The sequence below is a fragment of the Phascolarctos cinereus genome, unplaced genomic scaffold (genome assembly GCF_003287225.1).
Source record: "Phascolarctos cinereus isolate Bilbo 61053 unplaced genomic scaffold, phaCin_HiC Scaffold_3;HRSCAF=262, whole genome shotgun sequence".
Classification (NCBI taxonomy): Eukaryota; Metazoa; Chordata; class Mammalia; order Diprotodontia; family Phascolarctidae; genus Phascolarctos; species Phascolarctos cinereus.
Genome location: NW_027555736.1, coordinates 8,554,451 through 8,577,811, shown reverse-complemented (window position 1 = coordinate 8,577,811; position 23,361 = coordinate 8,554,451). Strand labels below are relative to the sequence as shown.

At 48.0% G+C, this 23,361-nt stretch overlaps 1 protein-coding gene across 3 annotated transcripts in view; it reads left to right on the top strand.

The window, feature by feature from the left end:
- The window catches only part of DOCK1 (dedicator of cytokinesis 1), a 577,278-nt gene that overhangs the window by 38,663 nt on the left and 515,254 nt on the right, over positions 1-23,361 (top strand). For all 3 annotated transcript variants that reach the window (XM_020973593.2, XM_020973592.2, XM_020973594.2), the window contains exons 2-3: positions 16,163-16,246; positions 21,892-21,932. In XM_020973593.2, the coding sequence (XP_020829252.1) occupies positions 16,163-16,246; positions 21,892-21,932 (125 nt within the window). The remainder of the gene's footprint in view (positions 1-16,162; positions 16,247-21,891; positions 21,933-23,361) is intronic.

Genomic DNA, 23,361 nt, shown 5'->3' with positions numbered 1-23,361 from the left:
TATCAAATAATCATTATGGAGCAAAAAAGAGGCTGAGAGCCCTGGATTTGGAATCAGGATCTGGGTTTGAATTCTGACCCTTATGTTGTTATGTGACCTTGGCCAAGTCACCTCCCCTTGCTGAAAACTTAAGTAAACTAATTAAAGGCTTGCACTTTGAGGTTGCTCTGATTCTGATTCTGTGATCCCAGGATAACGATGATGATTAGAATAACATCCAAAACCTTATGCATGCTCTGTATGCATCATCTCATTTGAGACCCACAGTAGGTCTTTGAAGTAGGTGCTGTCATCTTCCCCATTTTGCAGGTGAGGAAACTGAGGCAGACAGGTTAAGTGACTTGCCTAGGGTCACACAGCCAGATTTGACCTCCAGTCTTCAGCTTGGTGCTCTCTTCATAGCGCCGCCAGATGCCCAAAATGTCGGCAAAGCTTCCTAACCCTTCGAGCTGGCCAGAAGTGGGCCAGGCGGTCTTGGAAGGCAAAGGGCTTCTTGAGCTCCTTGATGGGCTCAGAGCCAAGATCGGTTGACTGCCTATCCTGGGTGCTGTGGAGGGGACTTCGGCGTGTGTTGGCCTCTGAAGGCCCTTCCAGAGATGAGATTTTGAGAAAAAAAGGTTGCTCAGCTGGGCCCCAGATGGTTGTTTATTGTCTTTCTTGGGCCTTGCTTACGTGGGAGAGACTTCCGGGAAGGGTCCTCTGACTTCCTTCTGCCCTCTGCCCGTTGTGGGGGAGCGGAGCCAGAGCTTGGCCAAGGGCCAGGGAGAGCCTGTTGCTAAGGGGCTTGTGTTCACGAAGCTCCAGTCGGAGGAGATCTGAAATGAAGAAGCAGCAGCAGGTGAGATGGGGAAGTCATTCCGTTTTATGAATGATGCCCTGTTGGAATTATTTCTGGCTGGCCTCTTTCTCCAAGACCGGATGTGCTGCAGGCTCAGGCCTGCGTCTGTCCTGTTCCGGGACCTTGTTCTGGCCTCAGAAACAATGCCTGTCGAAGCAAACAGGGTTTTATGGTCTCTTGCTAAGTATTTCGGCAACAGGGCAAAGGCGATTTTATTACTCGGTGCTATACTTTTATAGTCAATTGAAATGAGCATAAAAATATACCATCTCCTGTTAAGCTGGCATTTGCCCCTCTGAGGAAGGTCGGGGTGGCTCTGGGCCTCTGCAAAGGAAGGCCTGCCCAGGCCGCAGAGGGGACTGCCTCAGGCTCGCCCCATTGGTCTTCCTGGCATGCTAAACTTCTGTGTCAGGGAAAGACACCCCCCCCCCCACATACCCATACTCACACACACGCACATGCACACACACGCACCCCCCCACATGCACCCACACCCCACACCCCCACCTACCCCCACATGCCCACATGCACACACACGCACACACACATGCACCCCTCACATACACATACACACGCATACCCACATCCACATCCACACCCCCCACACATACCCACACTCACACAATGCAGTGCACATACATGCACACACCCACACACATATGTATACACACACACGTGTGCGCACACATGTACATGCGCCCCCATGCCCACACATGCACATGCACACACCCCCTCATGCACATACACGCATACACACACGCACCCTCCCACTCACATGCACACGCACATGCACATGCACCCCACATGCACATACATGTGCACACACACCCCACATGCACATACATGCGCACATACACACATATATACGCACACACCCACACCCATACCCACACCCCCCACACATACCCACACTCACGCACACACACATGCACACGCACATGCACCCCCCATGCACATACACACGCGCACACACATGCACGCGCATACATGCACACACACATGCACGCGCACACACACACACACACACACACACACACATACACGCACACACACACAATTGGGCCTCATCAGGATGCGCAGATGGCTTCCGGGGTTGACTCGTTTTTGATCCCTGGCTTCTTGACTCCTCCAGGATGCTGCCGAGGGGCCGTGGCACGTTGGGTCCTCTTTCTCCTCATGACCTGCCTCTTCCCATCTTTCTTATTACAGACTACGTCATATTCTCCAGCAGGAATATGTAAAAGATGAAGCTAAGCCCTGGAGTCTTGCCACATTTGATTGTAAAATACAGTAACGTTTAAATGATAGTGACGGCCGGACTGTTGTGGAGTTTGGGGGATCTTTGAAGTTCCGGAGATGCACGGTGGAAGAGCAGACACTGAAGATGGAGATGAAAATTAAACAAAGGCTCCCCCTTCTGCTTACCTCGGGCTCTTCTTTCTTCAAAGCGCTTCCCAGAGGCCTTCCCTGGGCCCTCTGCTGTGGGGGTGGGGCAGAGCAGGGGCTTAATTAAGAGCTCATTGACTGATCTGTAAGAGTGACGAGCTAGGAGAGCCCCAGAGGTAAACTGTTTGGTAGTTCTACCCTTGATATTTTGCAGAAAAGATAATTGAGGCCCAGAGAGGGTCAGACACTTGTCCAGGGTCACACAGCTAGGAATAAGCACCTCTGGGATCCTAGGCCAAGTCCTCTGCCTACTTGCAAATTTTGCATTCTTTCAATTCCTCCATGCTGCTATTGATTATAAGTACAGCAGCCTTCTGCACAGATGTAATCCACTAGATGTAGGATTGAGCCCCAGATCAAATGATGAAGTCGAAACTCCTTGCATTTGAAGGAGAGAGCCATGAATTTGGCAGCCTCGTGGACTCCCAGTGTGGGAGTTCCCCTCTGCCAACCCAGATAGCGTCTGTCTGTGATTTCGCTAAGTCCTGGTGACTCTCCGAGCCCGAGACAAAGGCACACGCCCAGTGAGTGTCAGAGGCAGAACTGAACTCAAGTCTTCCTGACTCTGAGGCTGGCTCTCCAGCCGCTCTGCGATGCTTCCTCCTGATAAAAATAATAAAAAAAATAATAAAAAACAACAGCAATAACAATAATGATAAAGATGGTCTCGGTGGTACAAGAGTTTTAGTGGGCCAGTGCTTCAGACTTGTTTTGAGCCATCTAACAACCCTCCAAAGTAGGCGATATAAGCATCAGGGGTTAGGAACCTGGGATTTCACTGGTGTGGGGAACTCTGGTGTGAGCAGAGTCTGTCTATTCACCAGTTCAGGTTGACCCCTCCTCTTCAACACACCGTCTGAGAGAGCTGCTTGGGCACCGACAGGTTGTGACTTGCCCGGGGTTCCAAGCCAGTCTGTGGGAGAGGCAGCGGGGCCGGAAGCCAGGGCTCTCTGTGCACTCTGCCAGCCGGCCCCGTTTGACAGGCGTCAGAGGTGAGATGTGAAGGAAGGTCGGGTGGGCTGTGCCCTCTGGAGGCCTTTCCTGTCTTTCCCTTCCACCGCCAGCTTTTGTTTGCCTTATTTGTATTGTGTCGGTGTCCCCAGCGCCCCATGTTTTGGTAGGTGGTGCGTGAATCCTTCCTGACTGATGATTGATGGCCCCCTGCAGCTCCTCGAGGTCAGGTTCAGTTTCCTTTCTGACCTTCTAAAGGCTTGGAGATTCGTTTCTCCCAGCCTTCACCTTCTTGTCCTTAGGAGGCTGTCCCAGCTGGGAGATCCCTGGGTCTTTGGGGGTGATCTCTTTGGGGGTCCACCATCATCGGATGTGAGCCAGGTCGCCATCCTGGAGGCGTGATGCCCAGGCCTCCCAGCGCCGCCAGACTCCAGCTTCCTCATTCTTCCCATCTTGTTTTCCTTTGCATAATGAGGGATATTTTCCTTATTATGTGTAATATTGTAATCAATATGATGTAGAATGATTCTTTATTATGTGGAATAACTCCTGACTCTGTATAATGAAGGGTATTTTCCTTATTACAGTGAAGCCTCTGTGTAATGAGGGCTACATGATACGAGGTCTCTTTCTGTTCTAAACGGAGGAGTCTGTCAGCTAATCTGGCATGAGTTAGAAGAGGCAGTGTGGTGCGGTGGATAGAGAACATTGCTTCGCATCTGGGAACCTTGTTGGGAATCTGTATTCTACCTGGGTCTCTTTGGGTGTGGTACGTGACCTCTCTGGGCCTCAGTTTCCCTCCCTGTGAGATGGCCCCCCTAGATGACTGGGGGGCCCCTTTCTGACTCTGGGCAGCTCTGAGTTCAGAGGAGGCCTGCAGCTCCAGTGAGAGGGTGAGGACCAGTCCCAAGGGCAGACTTGGAAGAGCTGGCTTCTCTCCTGGTGGGTGAGGCCCGGGCATCGGCCCTCCGTGCCCATCTTATGGAGCTGGTCTTGCTTATTTCCAGGCCTCCCTCCCAGGGTGACCATGGCCTGCTTCCCCTGTGAAGTGGCCCCGGGCAGAGGGCCAAGCAGGCGCATGGATCCCTAGTGTTTATTCACCAGCCTCTGGAACACTGAGTTCTCTGTGTCAGGCTTTCTGTGGGGAGAGGAAAAGCTCATTAGCAAGTCATCAGAAGAGGGGCAAGGAGGCATAGGAAGGCGTCCTGGGCTTCACACGAGAGCCGAGAGGCGGAGGCGCTCAGAGGACCCAGGGCGAGGTGGCGCCTTTCTGGGCACTGGCTGCCTTTGGCTGGAACACAAAGGCTACCTGGCACATCAGTCCTCGGAGGCCAGCTGGGGAGGGCCTGATGTGAGAGGAAGAGCGTGTGCCTGTAGAACACGGTGTGGGAGGGAGCCGAGCCTCACGGAGTGGCCTCCAAAGATTGTTCCTGGCCGCCAGGGCCCTCAATTCCCCATTTCTCACCCAACACCCACCGTGCTTCAAGTCTGGTGCACAGCTGGGAGGGCCAGAGCGGGGCCGGACACTCACGTCTTGCCCTTCTTTTGCCTGTTACAGGAACGATTGGACTCTTGTTTGCCTGCCGATAACGGAGGCTTATTTATCAGCCGGGTGTCCTCGGACGCCCCTTTGTGTCCAGCATGGGCCCCATCTGGTGCAGATGCTTCATGGCCTCGGCTCAGAGCTTCTCCTGATTCTCTCCTCTGCCCCTGCCAACGTGTGTGTGTGTGTGATTTAGCTGTGTTTGTGTTGTTTCCCTAGAGAATGTAAGTTCCATGCAAATAGGGACTGGTTGGCTTTGTTTTGGCATCTGCATAGTGCCTGGCACGCATTAGGTGCTTCATAAATGCTTGTGGATCGATTTACTACATCTTCTGAATTAAATATCAAAGAGGAGCAGAGACCTGAGGCCAAGTGAAGTGGAGAAGAGGCTGATGGAGGCGACATTTGAACCCAAGTCCTCTGACATCAGCTCCCATGCTATGCCCTCACAGTGTGCTAGATAGACAGACAAAATGAGTGGATTATTATTTTTGTGTGATAAAATGGCAATAAAATGGTAGAGTGTAGAAATGTGGGCACTCGTCTTCCAAGGACAGGTGCCTCGGTGTGTCTTTTCCTCCTTTCTTTGGATCTCAGTTTCATAGAGGCCAGAGCTGGGAAGGGTCCCTTGGGCAATCTAAACCAATGTTCCTGTGTTGTAGTGGAGGAAATTGGAGCCAGGACTGGTCAGTGACTTGCCTAAGGTCACACCAGGCATGAAATATCAGAGGAAGGATTTGAACCCAGACCCTTCCACTCAAGAGCCAGTGGTGTTCCCATGAGGCCGAAGTTCGCTTCCCTAGCTCCTTCATTTGAATGACGGAGCTGCTGAGGGGCCAGTAGCTGGCCGCTGGTTGGTAGCACAGGGCGGGTCCTGGATTTACGGTCCTCCTCATACAGAGAAGGAAACAGTGAAAGCAGGGCCATGCCTGGCCTAACAGAGGGTAGAAAGCACAGTGTAGTTGAGTGCAGTCTAGATTTGGAGTCAGAAGATCTGGGTTCCAGTCTCAAGCTCCGGCGCTTCTTCCCTTTGTGACCTTGTGCAAGTCCCTTCCCTTTTCTGAGTTCTCTCCATAGCTCAGAGCGTTTAGATGACTTGGACAAAGGTCATGCGTCCAGAGGGTGGAGGCAGACTTGTCTGTTTAGAAAGTCCTGGGTGTGGGGGTGGTGAGTCAGATTCTCTCCTCCCAGCTCTATTTGCTCGGTTCTGTTTCCCAGCCCCTGGCCCGTTGCCCTCCCCTCCCCCTGCAAAACAACTTAAGGCCCCTGGTGTTCCTGCTTGTGGGTCAGCCGTGGCCTCCTTCGGCGTGGATGGTAACATGAACCATCACTTACATTTTCTCATCACCTGGGACAGCAGCCATTGTCTCTGAGGTTTTGGCCCCGCTGACATGCTCATGTCCACGGTCCATTCCATGGTGTAGCCTCTGGTCTCATCAGCGTGGGGAATTCCCAAGGTCTGATGCAGCTCAGCTGCCCAGATATCATAGGTAATCTTAGGGAGTTGTTGGGGGCATGGGAATGTTCAGTGACTGACCCAGGGTCACGCAACTGTCTGCAATAAAAAGTTTAAAAGAAAAATAGAAATCAGAACAAGGGCCACATGGGCAGGGCTGGCTGTCGTGTGCTCACATCTTGGTGCCTGTGGCTTTTCTGGTGGGGGGCTCTGGAAGGAGCTCTGCCCCTGGGTCCCTTGGGCAGCAGCCCGCCGAAGCCACTGATCCCTTCTAGGAAGCGTTCCCAAACACTGGATGACAGAAGAAATCAGCCCTTGAAATACAGTGACCAAACTATGGACGAAGGAGTCAGTGGACCCCAGGTTGAGAATGTTTGTCTTTGACTCATATCCTACCCCTGTAACTTAGGAGCTAGGTGACCCTGGAAAAGTCACTTCCCCTGTAAAATTTTCTTTCTTCTCTAGAGCTGTGGGCCCTGAAGTTTCTTTTTCGGAGGGTTCTTGTGAAGGACAGAGCCTCTTAGAGGTGGTACCCTCAAAGAGTTTCCCCTAGAAAATTGAAGTGACTTTGATGCAGCACCAAATTGTCCCACTGAGGCTGCCTGGGAAGTGGAGGCCTCTGATGAGAAGTTGTTACTTGCAGGCTTCCAAAGGAACAGGTCATCCAGACCCTGCTGGCCCTGGCGTGATGCCAGCCCACGTGGACAGTGGCCTCTCCTTCAAGGCTTCTGGACTGGTGGCTTTTCCCATCAGTCAGTCAATCAATCATCGCACATTTATTAAGTACCTTCTGCGTGCTAGGTTTTGGAGATGCTGAAGCAAAAATGAAACCGACCCTGTCCTTATGGAGGTGGCTTTCTAGGTCAGTGGGGTTACTGATGTCAGACTCCAAAAGAAACGAATCTACCTTGTTTTTGTCCCGTAACATGATCTGTATTGTGTGTGCCCTGCAGCCCAGTGGCGTGGGCCTCCTTCCTCTTCCATGGACAAGAGGCTTCGTCTCTTGGCTCTGGGTGGTCCCCATGCCCGGAATGCTCTTCCTCCTCAGATCTGCTCCCTGGCTTTCGGGGTCCAGTCTTTTACAGGAAATCTTCCCCAGCCCCTCTTCGTTCTAGTGCCTCTGTTAATTATTTCCTATTTATCATGTTGGGTAGCTAGGTGCCATAGTGGATAGAGTGCAGGGCCTAGAGTCATCAGGAAGACTCATCTTCCTGAGTTCAGATCCCGCCTCAGACGTCTTACTAGTTGTGTGACCCTGGGCAAGTCACTTCACCCTGCCTCAGTTTCCTCATCTGTGAAATGAGCTGGAGTAGTAAATGGCAAACCGCTCCTGTGTCTCTGCCCAGAAAACCCCAAACAGGGTCACAGAGAGTCGGACCCAGCTGAAAATGACTGAGCTACCACAACAGACTCTGCCTTCAGTTGTGACCCTTAAAGGACAGGGGCCTTCTCTTGCCTCACATCCACAGCGCTCAGAACAGTGGCTGGCACATAGCAGGTGCTTAATAAATGTTTTTTAATTGGTTGATTGTGTTGAATTTTTATTCATTTTGTTAAATGTTTCCCAGTTAAATTTATTCTGGTTCCTGCCTGAGTTTTGTCGGCATCACATTTAACACCACTGCTCTAGAGTACACCCAGTGGGATCATAGAATCAGGTCTTGAGTTGGTAGGGACTGTAAGGTCATCAAGCACAAGATGAGGAAACTGAGGCTGATAGAGGGTCACACAACTAGCGTATGTCCCAGGCAGGATTTGAACCCAGGTCTTCCTGACACCAAGTCAAATCAAGTCGACAAGCATTTATTAAGTGCTTACTATCTGCTGGGCACTGCTAAATGCCTGGAGATGCAAGGAAAGGCAAACCCAGTGAGTCGAGGGCTCCCTCTGAGCTCCTTGAGGGAATTTGTCTGTCTGTCTACCTATCTACTGTCTATCTCTCTGTGCTATCTATATATATCTCTGTCCTATCTATCTATCTGTCTGTCTATCTATCTCTATCTATCTGTCAATCCATCATCTGTATATCTATTATTTCTCCCTATCCTATCTCTCTCTAGCAAATTAATGTCTTGACTTTGTTTCCTTAGGACCTAGCGAGGCATTGAAGCATAATAGGAACTTTAGCATAGTATGCTAAATGCTCGTAGAATTCCATTGAGGCGATCAGCCTGGTACACACACAGACCTAGTTTCCCCCCCATTCATTGCCTCATCTAAGTTGCCTGTCCCACTCAAATGTGAAGAATTACTTGTTGTCTCTGTAACGCTCACACTTGCCACGAGACACGCATGCAGAAGAAGTGAGTGTTTGTTGGGGGGGATTTCCTAGACTTTCAGCCCCCTCTGTCCATAAGGGAGCAGAGGGTAGTGTCCAGGTGGCCCACACTTATCTCGATTCTCCTTCTCCGAGGAAGGAAGGTTACAGAGATTCCGTCTGTCTCGGCTGTATTTCTTGACAGCATCTCTTTTCTGTTGAACAAAATTAAGTTTGAAAATGGATCATATTCAAGTCTGTAAAGTATTGTCTAACTTACAAGTTCTTCATGGCAAAGGCCGTATGAGAATTAGTCTTTGGTTTTTGATCTTTTCTGGGGGAAGGGCATGTGTGAGTGACCTGGTTTTTTCTGCCTGTCAAATGAATGCACCAGGTGTCTTATGGTAAAACTTTTCTGAAAATCATTATCAATCCCAAGTAAACACTTCCTTCCCTGCTCCAGATCCTTCAGTGGCTTCTAGAGAAGATCCCAACCTTTCAGGCAGGCATCTAGGCCACCCACCGACCTTGGCAGCCTTATTCTTTATTTTTTCCCTTCCCAAAGTCCACTTTGTATGTATGTATGACTGTATGTACAAACAAGAAATATATAGGATAAATTGGAGGTCGTCTCAGAGGGAAGTCACTAATCCCTGAAACCTTCTGAGGTCTTCCTTCAGGGCCCCGAGTGGAGCCCATTTCCTCTGACGGCTCTCCTGATCTACCCTGTTATTATTTTCTCTGCCTCTTTGGTATTTTTTGTGCAATCCTTATTTGTGTATTTGTAAGGTGTTCCTGGTAGAGTTAAACTCTCTGAGGTCAGGGATTTAATTTTTTTTTTAGAAGTCTCTCCCCAGGGCCTACCATAATCCCGTGTGTGTAGTAGGTACTTAATAAATGTTTGTTGAGTTGAATTGGGTGCCTTTCATTGGTAGACATTTGGGCACTCCCTGCGATGTGAAGCCTTCTCAGCTTGATGGGAAGTACTGAAATTATTCTGTTGGCATGATCTGTACGAACCCAGGTCACCTTCGTACCATGAGGAAGCATTGGAGGGCTTTAGCGGAAGATGCATTTATATATATATATATATATATATATATATATATATATATATATACACGCACACACACACATACACGTGTAAATTTGAATAACCATAAAAGACTTTTCCCTTTGTCTTATTACAGTCCCCGCCCCATTCCTTTAATTATTCACATTGCTTCCTCAGTTCTCATATCCAAACTCTACAGGAATCATTGCTACAGGGCATCGTGCTGCTAGAAGGATGTTGGAGATATTATTAAAAGCAGAAGCTCTGAGCAGAGGCGGGCTGCCTTTTGGCCCTTTGAAAGTTCCCTGTTCTCCCTGAACCGCCTGGATCTCTCTGCCCCCGATGAGGGCACGTGGGGGTGTTTGGTGTCCTTGTGGCTGTGCTCTCCTCCTTTTCCATCCCTCCCTGCTCATTCATCACAGACGTCACCATAGTCCATGGGGGTGGGCTGGGTTTGCGTGTCACAGTTACTGAATGGTGCTCAGCCCAGAATGTGAGTGGTCTCAGTGAGGGACAAGAAAAGATGAATCACCTCGGAGCTTCTGTGAACTCAACACCCATTTAGTAGGCAGTGCGTGTGACTCAGTCATAAGGATGGGGCACACGCAATGGTGGGGCGGCCTTGAGAAACCTGTCCGCTGTCCGAATTGCTGGCCCCCAGCTCCAGACCCTGCAGGCTGTCTTTCTAGGCCGCCGTGCCACCGTGACGATAATGTTACTCACACCTTGCATTTCCATTACTCTCTAAGGTTTGCAAGGTGCCTTATAGGTGTTCTCTCCCGCGGCTGGGTTTCTGCGGTGCCAGGCAGCATGGTGCCAGGTCTGCTGCTGTAGTTGAGAGCCCTGAAGACGTGGCTTTCTGTGCAGAGCAGCTGAGCTTTATTCAGGGGGGTTTGCAGAAGGTTCTGGGAGGGGTGGCAAGTGGGAGCTGTGGGAGAAAAGCGTGCGGCCCCCAGGGCCAGCCTGAATCTCTTGTGCGTCATCATTCAGAGGCAGCGCGGCGGCCCGTGAGCACATACCTTGGAGACCGCACTTGGAATTAGACCTCGGCTCTGCGTGTGACCTTACGGGGCCGAAGCTCCACCGGCCTCAGTTTACTCATCTGGAAGATAAGCATTGTGTGAGTGGCCTCCGAAGTCTCCTCCAGCCCTGACAGAATGTCAGAAATGGGAAGGACTGTAGAGATAGCCTTGTGCACTGGATTCATTGTACAGAAGGGGAGGTGCTGATAGCAGAGTGACTTGTCCAAGGCCGCCGAGCCACTGCGTGCCAGAACAGGGGTTTGATCTGAAGCTCTCAGATGTTCGGCTCGGGGCTCTTCCCAGCAGACCGCGTTACCCCTGCTAGTTCTGCTCCTATTCTTGTATTCTTCCTTGGGTTTTAGACATTTCGCGAAAGAAATTGATTATTTATTGTCCATTTAACTTTAAAGACCAGCTAGACCAAATGAGCTCACTTCACAGCTACTTACATTTGGATAAGGGGCTTCAACAAATAAAGTGTCCACGCCAGCTGGACTGTGGATCCCTCTGGGCCCTTGTCCACTCTTTTTGTCTTTACTTCTTTAGGCGTTTTCTTCCAGCCAGCTGTAATTAGTATAGATGATCCCTGCTGGGCTGCTTCTCACTCATCCTCCCTTTTTCAATGTTTTGCTTTGCATTATTTCACAAGGCCCTTCTAGATTTCTTTACATGACTTATATAAGTTTATCGACCTTACTTACATTGTACCATTCCGTTACACTGCATCACCTTATGTCCTTGTCTCACTTCTCTGGGGCTTTCCCTTTTCCCTTTGCTTCTTCCTCCTCTCTCCTCTTCAGTCTTTCCCCCTTCTCTAGCTTAGACTTGCCCAGGTCTCCCTATCCTTGTGCCTGCCATCCTCTCAGGCCACCATCTTATATCTCATCCCAAGAGGAGCATCTCCGCTCCCTGTCCCTGCGCCCCCCTTTGCTCCTTCCTTGTCTCTCCTCTGCAGTCTCTTCTTCTTCTCTGGCTTCTTGGCTGATGCCCTTAGACTTGCCCAGGTCTCCCTATCCTTGTGCCTGCCGTCCTCTCAGGCTACCGTCTCATATCTCTCATCCTAAGAGGAGCATCTCTGCTCTCTGTCCCTGTGCCCCCCTTTGCTTTCCTTCCTTCACTTCTCAGCTTCCTGTGGTCTGCCTTCTGATCCCAGACTCAGGAAAGTCTTGCCTGCCCAGTGTGAGCAGGGTCATCTTACCAAGGCACTCCGATGGTGTTCTTTGTTCTCATTCTCCTTGGCCTCTGAGCAGTTGACACGTTACACTAGGATTAGACACAGGGCAGCATCTTTCCTCCACAGTCTTTTCTGACAATCTTCTTCCTGTTCTCAGAGTCCTTCCCTCCATCCTTACCTCTGAGCATCCTGGCTATTCCCCCATTCTTTGTTCTGCGTTCCCTTCACTGCCATCTTTCTCTTGGTGACACCATCTCTTACCACTGCATCGTTGATGCAGATGCCTTCCAGATCTTCGTTCTGGCCCTCATCTCTCCTGAGGTGATCCTTCCCGGGTCCTGGTGGACATGTCCATCAGTTGGCCCATAGTGACCTCCAACTCAACACAGCACACTTGCAGTGTTATTCCCTCTCAAGCCCGCTCCTCTCAACTTCCTCATTTCTGCTGATGTTGCAGGCATCCAGATTGGGGAGGGGGGAGAAGAACTACTTATTAAGCTCCTGCCCCTGCTGTGTGCCAGGCACCTTGCTAAGCTCTCTGCAGAGATCTCAATTGTCGCCTCAGAGTCACCCCACACTCCTAGCTCTCCCTCAGCTCTCCCATCCACTCAGTCACCAAGTCCAGCTGTTTCTCCCCCCGCAAGGTCTCTTGGGCAGTCCCCTTCTTTCTCTCCACCCCCAGCCTCCCTGGTTCAGGCCTTCGCTGCTGGCCTGAGTGCTGGCAAAAGCTTCCCGATTGGTCTCCCTGCTTTGCCCTCTGCCGTTCATCCTCTGGATGGCATCCGGATGACCCTCCTGCGGCTACCTGCATGAGTCATGAATCCTCAGAGGCTCCCACTGACTGTGTGATTAGACCCAGACTCCCTCACCTGCAGGCGGCCAGACCCTCCCTTTCTGTTCTAGTCCTCATGCCGCCTCCATTAGCTCTTCCTGGTTCCATCTCCTTCCTCTGGGTCTTTGCCCAGGCTGTCCCCTGTGCCTGGAAGGCCTTCCTTCCCTCCCTCTGCCTCTTAGGATCCTGCGTCCAGCCCTTCTTGTTGGTTTTCTGTTTATGGCCAGAGAGGACGAAGGTCCTCCGTTGGAAGGGGCTGAGCCATTTTGGAGCGGGTCAGGGGCATGACTGATTTCATGGGGCTGGTTTATTTCTAGATGCAGGAGAAATAAATACTTGCCTTGTAGCATCCTCCGAATGGACAACAGATGGCTAAGAAACACAGATCCTATTTGGACTGGTACCAGGCCCTGGCCTTGGGGGTTTTTTGGTTAGAGGCATTTCTAGCTTGGAAAATGTCTGTTGATGATCCTACAGCAGGCCCACAGACCCCAGATTTGGGTGTGTTAGTAATAGTCACTGACACTTAGATTGTACTGTAAAGTTGGCGAAGTGTACCCCGTAGTACCACTCCGCAGAGTATCTGGCACACAGCAGGTGCTCAACAAATGTGCGTTGGCTGAGTATGAGCATGACCACCCTGCAGATGATAGGATTTCCCCCCAGAAGGTGGGCTGCTGGGCTGACTTGGGCTCCAGCGCCCAATAGCCTCCCTGATGGTCATTGCTAGGCACTGTACTGTGTAATTACAGCGCAAGTGCTTGCCCTCCAGAAGCTCACAGTCTGATTAATGGGGGAGACAACATGCAAACCACTATATACGATATAAATAAGATCTACATAGGGGAAAGTGGAGATCACCTCTTCATTTAGCAGTAAGGGGGTTTGGGAAAGGCTTTTTGTACAAGGTGCAATCTCAGCAAGACTTGAAAGAAGCCCAGGAAACCATGAGATCGAGAAGGAGGAGGAGGAGGAGACTTCCAGGCATGGGGCAGCCAGGGAAAATGCCGAGTCAGGAGGCGGAGCATCGTTTCCGGGAGCCAAGCCTGGCCCGAGCTCAAATCCCTGCTTCGTCAGGAATTAACTCAGTGTGGGTTGGTGGCTGGGTCACAATGCCACGGGCTACAGTGTCATCATGTAGAGAACAGCGCCATTAGACTGGACCCGTCACACTTCCTGTGCAGGTCTGAGGTTCTCATACACCCTCCTCCCTCCCTGCCTGCTGATGTCAGTGGAGCAAGGTTCTGACATTCCTGGGGACCAAGATTCCCTGTACTCCTTCTTCTTTCCCGAAGAATTTCACAGCCACTTGAAACACCCAGGTGTCCCAACACAAGCTTCCCAGTTATCAGTTATTTTAACAGAGGCCCATTCACTCTTTTTAAAGATGCAACAAATGGGTAATTCATCAAGGAAAAAAATCATAAGAAAAAACCCTCCCACCCCCCATGCCTAGAATTCCCTCCCTCCTCACTTCCTCCTTAGTCCCCCTTAATTAAACTCAGCTTCCCTCTGGTGATCACCTCCCAGGCCTTACCTACATCTTGTTTGTACGTTATTGTTTGTATGTTGTCTGTCCCTTGGACTTTAAGCTCCTTGAAGGCAGGGGCGTTTTTTGGATTCTTTGTATCTGTAGCACTTAAAATGTAGTGCTTGGGACTGAGAAGGCACTTAATAGATTGTTGAGATGGAGCAATCTGATCTTAGCTTTGCGATGCTCCTGGTTGGCCCTGCATGCAGTCAAGCCTTTGTCAGTGTTGTTGAAACAGAAGGGAGTTTTGCGTCAACGATGACCGTCAATCTGTTCAGAATCCAATAGGTTATCTGCACGGCTTATTTTTAGAAAATGGGTCTGTCGGATTGTTCCTAGAAATCAGACCTTTAGCATTTGTTTCTAGATCTTACTTTCCTGTCCTCATTTTCTCTGAATGTCTCTGCAAACCTGAATGGGATTTGGATCAGTACTGGGGTGTTCTAGTCTTAAGAACTCCTTATCCAGTTTGTCCCCGTGATACAGTTTGGGGTTGCCAAGAATCCCAATGACACAGTTAGGGGTTTCTGGGAACCCCAAAATTTCAGGGTACGGGGCTAGTCTGCCTGGAAAGAATTCAAGCCCTCAAACCTTTTTTCAGTCAAGGTAGTGAGGTTTGTCGTAATGCCTATAGGAGCCTTGAGATTCCTAGTGATCTATGCCTTGATGAGGGTGAGATTAATACTTACATACAAAAAAAAGACAGTAGAAAGATTAGGATGGTTTTAGGGAAGTGGTAAATAGCCTGGGGTGGCCCAGGTTCAATAGTGAAAGGAGTTAAGTGATCCGGGGTGCCATTATTGGACACCACTGTGAAAGGACTATGGGAGACACCAGTGATCTGGGCTGCTGAAATGTGTGGGAAAATTCAGGGACCGAGTTACTAAAATGTATGGAAAAATTCAGGCTCTAGATCCCACCATCCCATCACCTGGGCGCTGGCAGGTACTGATATGCCAGCATGTCACGATGGAATGACCCTTCTTTGTGCAAGAGACACATGTCTGGCTGCAGATCATTTTGTTCATTTTGACAAATTCACGACGAATGTGCCAGAACGTAGTTGGTGTATCTGACAATATTGTCTACACGTCAAGTCCTTCTGATCATTTTTGTTGGAATGGATTTATTATTTATGCTTTAGTTAGCTCCATAAATTGGCTTGAATGAATTTTGACTTCTTGAGAATTAGGTCTGTCTTGGGACACAAATGATTCTTATTTGAGAACAAGCTAGTTTCTTACAGAAAAGCAAAGCAAAACAAAAGGAACCCTCAATTAAAGTCCAATTCCATTCAACAAGCATCTATTAAAAAATGAAAATAATTCTTTTTGGTGAAGGAGTGATTAATAAAAATATTTGCCATGTTTCCCTTAATTTTTACCCTTCTCCCCCATTGATGTCTGATGTATATACAGTGATATTTGACAGGAAAATGTAAGCCTTCGGTTCAGCCAATATTTATTAAACACCAGGGCCAAGCACTGGGCTGGGGCTTGGAGGTACAGTAACAAAATTGGATGATTGTCCCTGCCCTCAGGTGCTTACATTCAATTATGTATACAGGCTAAGTATCACAACAAATATTTTGGTGTCTTTCCTTCTTGTAGTTGACGTCCTTGGGGCATATACCTGACAGTGAAATCTCTGGGTTAGAAGGCATGAACATTGAGCTCAGTTCCCGTTGTTTTCTAGAAGAGTTGGACCCAATCACAGCTCTACCAACAGGCAGTCAGTGTGCCTGTCTTTCCATAGTGCCACCAACATGGACTCTGTATTTTGTCACAGAGTAAAATACAAAGTAATTTCTTGAACGGGGATGGTGCTAACAATGGGAGGAGGGTTCTGGGAAGTTCTTGTCTAGGCAGGGCACCCAGTCTGCTCTTTGAATGAAGCCTTCTAGATTTACATTAAAAAAAAGAATGAAGACAAGGCCACTTTCTGAAATTTCACCGGAACAAAAAGTCTTATTTTATTTCCGTATTTAAATAACAAAAGTGACTTTTGTTGAGGGTGATTTTATATTTTTGCTAATAGCTTTTCCCCCCTTTTCTCCAGCTTTTTATAACTACGATGCCAGGGGAGCTGATGAACTATCTTTGCAAATCGGTGACACTGTGCACATCTTGGAGACGTTCGAAGGTAGGCCTGCCTGTTGGGGCGTCTGTGGTATTATCTTGTGGGGCAGATGGTACACACATTTCTGCACCTAATGGATATAACGTTAGATGGTGGCTTTTCCCCCCTCACGTGTGAATAATGGCCCTTTTTTTCTGAAGAACAATTTTTCTGCCTAGTGAATGCTGCCTCTCTGTTTCTTTCTCTGAAGTAGTGCAGAGGTTTGCTATCATTTAAATAAAATATTCTTAAGAGAAACTCAGCTCTACAAGGCCATTATTTTAGCTTATAAATGTTCCTTTGACACAGTTAGGTGCCTTTTAAAAATTCAGCGCATTTCTTGTAAGTGAATGTAGGGCTGAATTTTTACTCTCCCACCACTTAAAAAAGGCGACCTGTTTGGTCTCCACGTCTGTTTTGGACAGCTATCTCAGACTCCCAGAGCTTGGAGGGACCATGGGGGCTTCTACATGACTCCTGTCCCCACAACACCTGATGAGGGGTCAGTCAGCCAACTTTTGCTGGAAGGCCTCCAGTGTGGGAGAGCCCCTAACCTTTAAGGGTGTGTCTGCTTCTCTTTGGGATCCCTCCAGGTAGGTGGTGGGACGTTTTTCCTTGTATCTTATGATTGCTTAGAGAGATACATGCATGGGTAGATAGGCAGATAGGTCAGTGGAGAGATATTTTTGTTTTGTTTAGTCATTTTCAGTTGTGTCTGGCTTTTCATGACCCCATTTGGAGTTTTCTTGACAAAGATACTGGAGCAGTTTGCCATTTCCTTCTCTAGCTCATTTTACAGATGAAGAAACTGAGGGAAATAGAGTGAAGTGACTTGCCCAGGGTCACACAGCTAATAAATGAAGCCAGATTTAAAGTCAGGAAGAGGAGTCTTCTTGACTCCACGCCAGCCACTCTCTCTCTTGAACCATTCAGCTACCCTGTGTAGATGGATAGGCAGACAGGCAGCTAAAAGGATAGATAGATGGATGGATAGATAATAGATAACAGATAACAGAATGAAATGAGCTTAATAAATAGGCCTCAACTGATAGTCATTGAGTGAGAGGGCAGGAAGGAAGCCAGAGCCTTGGACCTCACTGTGTCTGGAAGCGTCCAGGGATCTGCAGGGACCAGAGCCACCATGGTGAGCAGCAGCCCTTCCCTATGTCTCCTTAGCCTCATTTGTTTCTGACCTTCCCTTCGTGGGAGCTGCCTCTCAGGGGCTATAAACAAACAACATGGAGCTCTAGGGCTGCTTGTGGATCCTGGGAAGGTGGAAGCGGCTATGGCAGCAGTCTTTGGATAAGCTGTAGCTCAGGCTCCTGAGGTCAGCTGCAGAATTCACTTTGTACGAGGCATGTGAGGGCGCTTGGCCGCCACATTTCCAGCAAGCTGTGACAGGCCTGCCTGTTCTTCTCAGATACCTCCTGGAAGCATAGATCTATTAAAATACCAGTGTCCCACCACCGCTATTTCTGTGTCTGACTCATGCTGTCAGAGAGTTTCATTCCATTTGTACCTTTTACACTTAAAATAGAGTATCTGTGAAATCTGTTTTCTGAAAGTTGGCCTTGCCTAGAAGCAGATGTGAGGCAGTGGGGTAATATAGGAGTTCAGCCATTGGATGGGCACTTTCTGCTCATTTTCCACTTTTCCATTTGTTACACTTGGAGCCCCTCACCTAGGTCTCCATTAAGGGTGCCAACCATTCTAAGGTAGATAGAAATTCAGAAAGGGGTTCCTACAGCCTGGAGCCAAGCTCTTCTTTGGGCCCCAAGAAAAGTTTCTTTATATATACTATTATGGTTTTGAAATTATTTGTAAAATCATGATCCATTAAAGAAAAAAAAGCAATAACTGCGTCACAGGATATTTAGATTTTTAAAATGTTTGTGCACTCAAAAAGTTTAGAGCTGGGAAAAGGTCTTAGAAGTCATCTGGTCCAACCCCATTGTGAGCAGAGATATGAGAAGGGAGCAGAGGTTTGTAGACAACAGCATACAGCTGGACTGGTTAACTAGTGGTCTTGATCTGGGAAAGGAGGTGAAAGTAGTACATTAGCAGCATGGATGGCTTGAGAAGGTTTGGAGGGACCAGTGAGGATGAAGAATGGTATTAGGAGTATGAGAAACAGGGAGACATGGTGTGATAGGAGATGAGGATTAGATTAAGGCATTTCAGGATTTTTGATCTTGGAAGTGCTTGCCAGTGGAGGATGACGGAGATCAAGGCTGTACCCATCTGTTTGTGTGGCTTGAGTGGAGTGGAGGCATTGATCCTGGGGACCGGGGAGAACGGAGGTATGAGGCAGCCTGAAGGAACCTCACTGTGATCCCCTGACCTTGGGGCTAGCCAGCTCTCCGTTTACTTTTCCATGCCACCCTTTTATTTTGCTTAATCTTATTTTATAATCAATCTTGTTGACATCTTTGGGTTTTATATCACCTGCATTTCTCCCAGCATCCTTCTCCCTCCCAGAGTGCCTCTCACATAAGAAAATATTTTTTAAAGAAAAAAAAGAAAAAGGGGAAGAAGAAAAAAAACACATCCAAACTGATCAATCCCCAGCACCATTTTAATAATGGAACTCTTATTTTAGTTAGTGATTAACTTCTTAAAGCAGTCATTGACTTTAGCCAGTGTCATGACTGGCGAGTTCCCGGTGGATGTTTGTCAGTGGGCTTTCCATCTTCTTCCATTAGAATGTAAGCTCTTTGAGGTCAGAGGCTCGTACTCTTGTCTTCGTGGCCCTGATGGGTAGCCCAACGCTTGACACGTAGCAGGTGCAAAAAGTCAGATTGCTTTAGCTGATCTGTCATATTGTGACGGGAAATTGGGCAGCCTGTTTGCTGCTCTGGCTTCCATTCTGGCTTTTGTTGGGATGGAATTGTCCATCACTTAATGGGCAAGTTTTGGACCAGAGCTTTTACTCCAGGAAGGAACCACTTGCAGTTGCAAGGTTGTTTGCTCAAGGGATCACCTTATCCTTTATGGCTTCAGCTGATTATCGTGAGTTACAAACCAAATCATTCCTTCACACTTTGGTCTCCTCTTAGACTTTGTTTGCTTCCTCACCTTTATTTTTATAGCCTTCTTTTGGAGTCCCGCGTCAATGATAGTATTTCTCCTTCCCTATGAGAAAATCTATTTCTGTACATCATATGACACGCTTCTCGGCTTGGTGATAATTTTTAGGATGTCATTAAGCTTACTACAGGGAATATAGTTTCTAGATGAGATCTCTTTATTTAAGGATCAGAGGTCAAATAAGCCTTCAGATTTGAAGGTTCATTTTCCTAGGTCCTTGGTAGAGTTAGGAAGCAAGTAGATCAGAAGTGGCAGCTTAGATGGAAAATAATGGAGCTGGAAAGACCCTTCCTTTAAGTCCACATGTATTCATTAAGTACTTGCTACATACCAGGCTCCATGCTAGGGAGTGAGGAAACAAAGGGAAAACTGAGATGTTCTACTGGGCCATATGGAGCCCCTACCTGTAGGGAGGTAAAAGGTTAAAAAATCAGGCAGGCAGGCAGTACAGTTCAGAACATACTTATAAGATGCCAACTGTTTGCCTAACATTTTCATAGATGCTGGTTAATTCCACAGTTCTTAAAAATCTCCAGGCTATGGATAGAAATTTTAGTAAATCCCAAGAATTATGAAGGGAGCCATTGCCTCACCCCATGGCCTGTGGGAGGCAGTGGAGTGCCATGGGGTCAGAGGACCTGGATTCAAATCCCAGCTCTGAGTGTCCTTGGGTGATTCACTCAGTCTCTCCAGCCCTCAGTTTCCTTAATCTGTAAAATGAGGGATTGGACTATAAGACTTTGAATGTCCCTTCTGGCTCTAATTAGGTGAACTTGGGGCAATTTCCTTTCCTTCTCTGGGCCTGAGTGTCGGATGAGGCTGTGGGGCCGGGTGATTGCTCTCCCGGTCCCTTCTAGCCAGGAACATCTGAGATGCTCTGGAATAAGGAGGGGTTCTTCACATGCAGAATTTGGGCTACTTAAGCAAAAGGAAAGGATTTTCGAAAGGTAATTATGCATCTTCACCTAACGAGATCATCTCTAGTTTTTTAATGATATTTGGACTTGGTCCAGGTGTCACCTGAAGAGCACTCCTCAGGATCTTGACAGTTTTCAGTTTCAAAGCTGGGCCAATGGAACCACAGACTTGACTCCTTAGATGAAATCAGCCTGTCTCATCTCTACCAGGTCACCTGTATTCGGTCGAACAATTCTGCTCCTAAAGGGAATTAGGCCGGTTCCGTTTTCATGAACCTGTAGTGGTGCTCAGTGACCCCCAATTCCTTTTCCACAAATTCGCAAATCATCTTTTTGCTGATTTAGTGATCTGTTCTAGAAAAGTGTCAGGTCAATGCCAGACTTCGCCGATGGTCATTTCCATCAGCTTCCATTTTGAAAATGGGGACAGCATTTGCCACACTATGTCATTTGGCACCTTTTTCTAATCATATACTCATAAAACATGGTTATGAAGAAGATTTGACTTCCCTTATCCCTCCGGAACATTGTTGAAAAGCACCATTTCATTTTTTAAAAAAGTCAGTCCAGTCCAGCCGCTGCCAGCGTCCTAGGGCTATCCCACCTTAACTGGTGACCGTCAACGTCCTCACCTATAAAATGTGATTATTGAATGTGGCATCTTCCTTATAGGTGCCTTGTGAGGCCCGAGTGAGTGGTGGTCATCAGAAGCCTGGAAAACTCCTGCACGCTCTCTGTAAACACCCAGGTGTTACTGAACTACCTGCTTTATTGCAAACCAAAAGTACCGGCTGGCAGGGGGACACAGAAGAGATTCCTTACTTCCTCTGTTGCCTTATTTCTCATTTACTGGATATAAATTGTGTCTTTACAGTTGTTTCTTTTCCATTAGAATGGAAGCCCCTTGAGGGCAGGGCACTGTTTGGTTATTTAGATAAAATGAGGTGATAATTATAAAGCACTTAGCACGGCATATAGCACACAGCCAATGCTATATGTTAGGTGGTGTTGTTATTATTATTGTTATTGTTATTGTTATCAGTACCCCTAGAACCTGGTCAGAGTCTATGTTTCATAACTTTCATTGAGTGTTAGGTAAAGTAATAGAAGTGAATTCAAGGAAAGCAGGAGAGTGGCAACACAGATGTTATTTTTATGGAAAAATAATGTGATTTTTGGAGAAGGGAGTTGCCTTCAATTATGCCAAATGTATATCACAAGTCAGAGTGGATGTCACTCTCTTTTCACTAAAGTTCGAATACTGATCCCAAGAAGACCTCAATTAGAGCCTATTGACTCTTTATCTGCACACAGGTCTAACGTATTTGATTATCACTGTTGTCAACTCACAGCAGATTGAAAGGACCAGATTTGTTGAATGTCAGTTCCTTATCCCAGCTGCGTCTTGTGTGGACGTAGTGGTTTGCATGTTGTTTCCTCTAGCAGACCCTGGGCTCCTCGATGATATGTGTTGTCTTTGTCCCTCTTTGTATACCCATGACTTAGCACAGTGCTTTCATATCGTAAGTGCTTAATAAATGCTTGTTGGTGTGACTTCTTTACCAGCACTGTGTACTTCCTCTGCCATGTGCAGGTGCAGTACAATGGAGGAGGTTTTACTATTTGGATGCACTGATTTCTTTCCTCCTCTCTCTCTCTCTTTAGGGTGGTACAGAGGATATACTTTGAGAAAAAAGTCTAAAAAGGTAAGATGTTTCTATTTTCAAACCTGGGAAAGAACACCTACCCTCTGGCAGTTCTGGTTTAGAAAAAGCAATTGTGTGTCTTAGAATGTGGGTTGAAAGCCTGCTGGACCCTCTGTGATTGGGGAGGGGCTCTGGATGCCAGTGAGCATGCTGACCTTCATTGAGGGGACACTCATCTTTGTGGGAAAGATGGGGGGCCGGCCTTCTGATGGTGTTCACCCCCTCCACGAAGGGGCAGTCCGGTCCAGCTCACTGCTGAGATTCAAGGGGAGAACGGGACCCGGGCTTTCAAATTGGATTCTTGTGAGACATGAGCAGGCTTGAGGTTTTCTTTGGGGGATTTCCCCTTGGCTTGTCGTTGCTGACTTTTAAAAGCTCTTGTGTCCTCAGCTCAGTGCCTGTTGGCTCAGGGCTGGCCGAGGCCTCTGGTACAAGTGACTGTAGCACAGCCCCCAGGGATGGGATTCTCCCAGCCATGGCTCCTCCCTCTCCCCCTGGGCCTTCTTAGCTTCACCAAACCTAGGGACGACTTTGGAAGCTTTGTCCGCTGTGCTCCAGAATTAGGCCGCCCACCTGTAAATGGGCCTTTGGGCCCAGTCTCAGATTTTTTTCTTTTGGACCCTTAAACTTTTGTTTCCATTATCTCCTAATTGGCCTGGTTGTTTGCTAGTTGCTACATCCCTGTAGCCGTTGCTTCTGGATTTAAAATGTGCTTCAGATTTGCAAAACTCCGTGTTTGCTGCTGTTCTGGGCATCTCTTTCCTTCCCTGTACAGTGAGGAGAAATGGGGTAGAGTAGGGAAGTTCTTGGTGTTTTCAGTGTCATAGACCCCTTTCACTATCTGTGCTGAAGCCTCTGGACCCCTTCTTAGAATCATATTTGTCATTGCATAAAAGAAAACACAGTGCATAGAATGTATAAAGGAAGTCAATTATGTTGAAATACAATTCTCATAATATTTTAAAAAAAGAGGTCACGGACCCAGAATGGATTGAATGATTGATGAGACCTCTTCCAACTCGGAATCTCTCATTTTATGAATCCTGTGAGGTAGGCAGTGCTGGTATTATCTTCCCCATTTTACTGATGGGAAACTGAGGCTCAGGTCGACATGACATGCTCTAGGACCTGCACACAAGTTACTTAGGGCTGGAGCATGCACTTGAACCTTGGGCTTCTAACTCCATTTCATGCTGTCTTATTTTCCGGCATACACTGGGGATGCTCCGCCATCATGCCATCCCGATGCTGGTAGACTGTGTCCTTGGGAAGAGAAGGCTTCCGGGGAGCATCTGATGAGTGATTCCCTTACCAATGTTGGCCGTCACTTCTCTGGGCCCAACAGATGATGCTTTTTGAGAATGTCTTTGGCTCTACATTCACTTCTTCCCGAGGCAGCCCATCTGCCTTTGGGACGGTTCTGTTGGCA